Source organism: Zea mays, chromosome 7 (assembly GCF_902167145.1).
Source record: "Zea mays cultivar B73 chromosome 7, Zm-B73-REFERENCE-NAM-5.0, whole genome shotgun sequence".
NCBI lineage: Eukaryota > Viridiplantae > Streptophyta > Magnoliopsida > Poales > Poaceae > Zea > Zea mays.
In genome coordinates, this window is record NC_050102.1 from 150,637,501 (window position 1) to 150,642,411 (window position 4,911).

Genomic DNA, 4,911 nt, shown 5'->3' on the forward strand with positions numbered 1-4,911 from the left:
CTATGATGATTTCCTCTGTTCTCTGCCCTCCGGCCGCCGGCGCCGCCGCCGGCGCCGCCGGAGCGGGCGCGCCACCGATCATAGGGTCTCGGTCCAGTTCCCTCCATCCTCCTCCCCCCTCCGCCTCCCGTATCCACCTCCCCCGCCTACCGCCGCCACCTTCTCCCTATTCCTCCAGCACACCCACCAGCCCCTTCCCCAGCCACGCTTCCTCCGCACTCCAACCCTTCGACGAGGTTCTCTCCTCCATGTCCCCACGGGAACAGACCTCCCTCCTCTCGCGGCAGCGCTGCTGGCGCCGCGCCAGGGACCTCTTCAACCGCCTGCGCGCGCTCCCCGGATACGCCCCCAACCCCGTCCATGACGCCGTCCTCCTGCGCCACCTCGCCCGCGCGCGCCGGTGGGCCGAGCTCCACCGCGCCTGGATCGGGATGCCCTTCCCACCCTCCAACCCGGCCTACGCAGCCCTCGCCGACGCACTCGCCAAGGCCGGGTTGGCGCGGGGAGCCCTCCTCCTGCTCCGCCACATGCGGACCCGGGGTGTCGCGCCTGATGAGGTGTCCATGAACACCTTCGTCCGCATCCTCAAGGACGAGGGCCGCCACGACGACGCGCTCGCTCTCTTCCACAGTTGGTGCGACGGCAGGTTCGAGGTCGATTTCCTTGATCTTGACTGCATCACAGTTGATTTGGACGGTCCTATGCAGTTCTTGCTTGCTGACATGTACGACGACAAAATTGCTGCTCCTGCTGCTGGTGTTGCACCAGAGCGTCCTAGGAAGCCCAAGCTTGTGGTGACGTATAACGTGTTGATTGATCTCTATGGGAAAGCTGGGAAGCTGAAGAATGCGCTAGACATGTTTTTGGACATGCCAGCTCATGGGGTTATGCCAGATACGTATACGTTCAATACACTAATCAACATATTTGGGTTTTCTGGCAATTCAGCGCAGGCAGAGGTGCTGTTTGCTAGCATGGTGATTAGGGGTGTCAAACCTGATACTAAGACATACAATGTAATGATGACTGTGTTTGCATCCATTGGAGATTTAGAGGGAGTTCTGAAGTACTACTGTCAAATCAGGAATGCAGGCTTACATCCTGATGCTGTGACCTATAGGATTTTGCTGCAGGTGCTATGTGAGAGGAAGATGGTACACAAAGCAGAAGATGTGATTGAAGGGATTCTCAAAGCTGGCAGTTTTGTTCATGAACAGTCCCTTCCTGTTGTCATGAAGATGTATGTTGATCTAGGATTGCTTGATGAGGCGATTGCATTCTTTGAGAAACATTGCCGAGGTAAAGGGGTCTCATCCAAGAACTTCAGTGCGATCATGGATGTTTTTGCAGGGAGAGGTCTGTGGGAAGAAGCTGAACATATCTTCTGCTCTGAAAGAGGAGATGGGAATGAGAAGGACATTGTGGAATATAATGTGATGATAAAGGCTTATGGTCAGGCAAAGCAGTATGACAGAGTCTCTTCTTTGTTTGAGAGCATGGAGGAATCTGGTGTTCCATCAGATGAGTGCACATATAATTCGTTGATTCAAATGTTTTCTTTTGGTGGATTTCCACACAGAGCTAAGAAGCTGTTAGGTAAAATGAAAGATGCAGGATTTGAACCGAAATGTGAGACATACTCTGCCATCATTAGAAGTTATTCTCGCCATTGCTTGGTACCGGAGGCCATAGATCTGTTCAATGAAATGAAGGCATCAGGTGTTGAGCCGAATGTCATTGTTTATGGAATTTTGATTGACATGTTTGCAGAGACAGGGAATGTTAAGGAAGCACTTCATTATAGTAACTTGTTGGAACAATCTGGAATCTCTCCAAACCATATTGTTCTAACTTCTCTTATAAAAGCCTACAGCAAATTTAATTCCTGGAAGGAAGCACAGGATTTGTATTCAAGGATGAATGACATGGATGGTGGCCCTGACATCATTGCCTCCAATGCCATGCTAAACCTTTATGCAAAACTTGAGATGGTCACTGAGGCAAAAGAGATCTTTGACAGCTTAAGAAGAAATAACCATGCTGATGCTGTTTCATACACTACCATGGCATACCTCTACAAGAGCATTGGTTTGCTTAGTGAGTCCATTAGGATCACACATAAATTACAAAAATCAGGTTTGCTATCTGATTGTGCTTCATGCAATGCTGTTATGGCGTGTTATGGGGCTAAGGGCAACCTAAGAGATTGTGCAGAGTTAGTGCATCAAATGGTGGTGGCTAACATTCCACCAGACGCGTCAACATTTGAAATGATATTTTCTCTACTGAAAAATGGTCATGTTTCAACAAAAGAAATTTTACAGCTAGAATCAGCATATGATGATGGCAAGAAGTCTGCCAAGCAAGCTATCATTGCATTCTTGTTCTCCGTAGCTGGCATGCATGATGCTGCATTAGAGATTTGCGGGAAGATGTTAATGCCACAGTCGACATTGGATGCATGTGCATATAATGTTTGCTTCAAGGTCTATGCTTCCTCTAGGAAGGTGGAAAAAGCTTTCAGTTTGTTCATGTGGATGCGTGATCTCGGGCTTAAACCGGACACATCTACTTGCAACCATTTGGCCACTTGTTATGGGAGACTTGGAGCATTGGAAGGCGTGCATACAAATGGTTTTACTGAATACAGAACTAGTGAGCTTAGTATGCCTTCACATAAGACCATGCCCAGCAGTTCACTCATATGATCATCCAAAACATTGTTTTGCACTATAGACTGCACTGTTTGCAAACTAGAGTTTAAATATGGGTATAAATATAGGTAAGCTGTTGAAGATAGCTTAACACACTGGTTGCTTGTATAGAGTCTGGAAAAATAATGTTGCAGTTCAGTTAGTTAAGAAATGATATGTACCAAACATATAGGATCTTTTTATACTTTATACTTCACAAGAAAGGTTGACTTAGTTGTACCTTCCGAAACTTGAAGCAAACATGTCTGGTGATCACAAGTGGACTAGATTCGCTTCAATATACAGAAAGCCAGATAAATTGGAAAAAGATTAGTATCTTTACTTAGTAACTCATATATGCTTTACATCTTATAACCAGTATTATTAAAGCTACGTTTAAACGACATTTAAACATCAAAACGCTAATTAGATGTTGATACCGTGTTTTGGCCTTCTAAACTGTAAAACACGGTGTTTCATGTGTTTTAGACCATTAGCTACTTTTGGGCATGCGTTTTAGACCATTAGCTACTTTTGGGCCTAGTCTGTTAGTTACTTTTGGGTGCAATCCGGCTCATGGGTGTAGTTTTGGTAAGCCACTAATCTCTCTGTTTTGATATTTAACTTCATGTTATTGTCTGAAATTATAATATATTTGTATTTTTTATATGTTGTTTAAAACTATGTTTAAACTTTGTTTAAACGTTTGAAAGTCAAAACTTCACTCATGACCGTTTCAACGTTTTATTGTTTTAATAACCTTGCTTATAACATTATGATATGTGTTATAACCTGTTTGCTGGTTACATACCTTAGCTCACCAATATATATGAACAAAAAACAAATATTGCCATCTTCATGACATTCTGAGCCACCATTCTTATTTAAGTGATATATAAATATTGTCATTGCTTGGTGTATGGTACCTAGGGATGCAATGGGGAATTCCTCGTCGGGGAATAGCTCCCCATCCTCGTCCCTGCGATGAAAAAAATTTCTCGTTGGAATTCTCACGAACGCTTGCAGGAGACATTTCTTCCCCATTTCCATTCTCCACGGCGATAAATCTTCGACGGGGATCCCCATCCCCGCTTAAATTATAATTAGGACATATATTATTTGTTATTAATTTAAAACATTCACTTATACATACATATTGTCAGGTGCAAAAAATCATTATGTGTACATCAAAATGAACACATTTGTATAATGAGTGATCTTTTGACAAGATAATTATTTATTTTTATCATTAGGTAGTACACGAAAACATAGTTACGTGCAAGTTTAACAGATCCCCGCTCGGAACGCGGAATGCTTCACCGTCTCTGTTTACCCGTCGTGGAAGAATTTTTCTTGTTTACATCCCCGTGGGGGGGGGGGGGACTTCCCCGTACCCGTCCTCTAAGGGCTAGTTTGGAAGCCACAAAACCGGAGGGGATTAAAGGGGCTAAAATCCCCTTCGTATTCAATTTTGAATAAGAAGGGGATTTTTAATCCTTCCAACCCCCTCCGGTATTTTAGCTCCCAAAGTAGCCCCATTGCCATCTCTAATGGTACCACTCTCTGCCCATGTTTTCAATTTTTTTGTATTAGTTCATCTCATAGTTGATTATACTGAAAGTAGCCTAGAGGGGGGTGAATAGGCTACACCTGAAAATTTTCACTAAAAACTTCGAGATAGGTTAAATTAAAGTTGCACTGGTGCAAACCGGTTCAGTCGATTTTAATTACAACTGAACAAGTTTGAACCTGCTCAACTTAAATTAGATAATCTGTTAAACAAATACGAAGTAGTGAAGAATATAGCTAAAGACTTTCCCTACACAAAATCTACTCGAGTGAATAATATGAACCAACCAATGAATTTAAAGCGCTTGACAAGAACACACAAGAACACGCAATATAACCCGAGGTTCGACAACCACCACAAAGGTGTCCTACTCCTCGTTGAGGAACCCACAAAGGGCCGGGTCTTTTCCAACCCTAATCCTCCACAATCCGATCACAAAGGTCAAGGCAATCTCTTCTCAAATCAGCTCAAAGAGCGGGTGATACAAACTTCTTGGGGTCGTCCACAAATTTGGAGACTCCCAAGCAACCTCTAACCGTCAAGGAACACGAGGTTCCAAGAGTAACAAATCCGCATAAGGTTAAGTTTGCAACGAGCTCAAGAACAAAGAGAATGGGAGAATCGAGATGAAATTGACAGCGTGTTCGA

At 44.0% G+C, this 4,911-nt stretch overlaps 1 protein-coding gene across 1 annotated transcript; it reads left to right on the forward strand.

The window, feature by feature from the left end:
- Positions 1-2,876, forward strand: LOC100383141 (uncharacterized). Its single transcript, NM_001175807.2, has one exon. It carries the CDS (start codon positions 3-5, stop codon positions 2,706-2,708), a length of 2,706 nt encoding a protein of 901 aa, NP_001169278.2. The 5' UTR covers positions 1-2; the 3' UTR covers positions 2,709-2,876.
- The last annotated feature ends 2,035 nt before the right edge of the window (positions 2,877-4,911 follow it).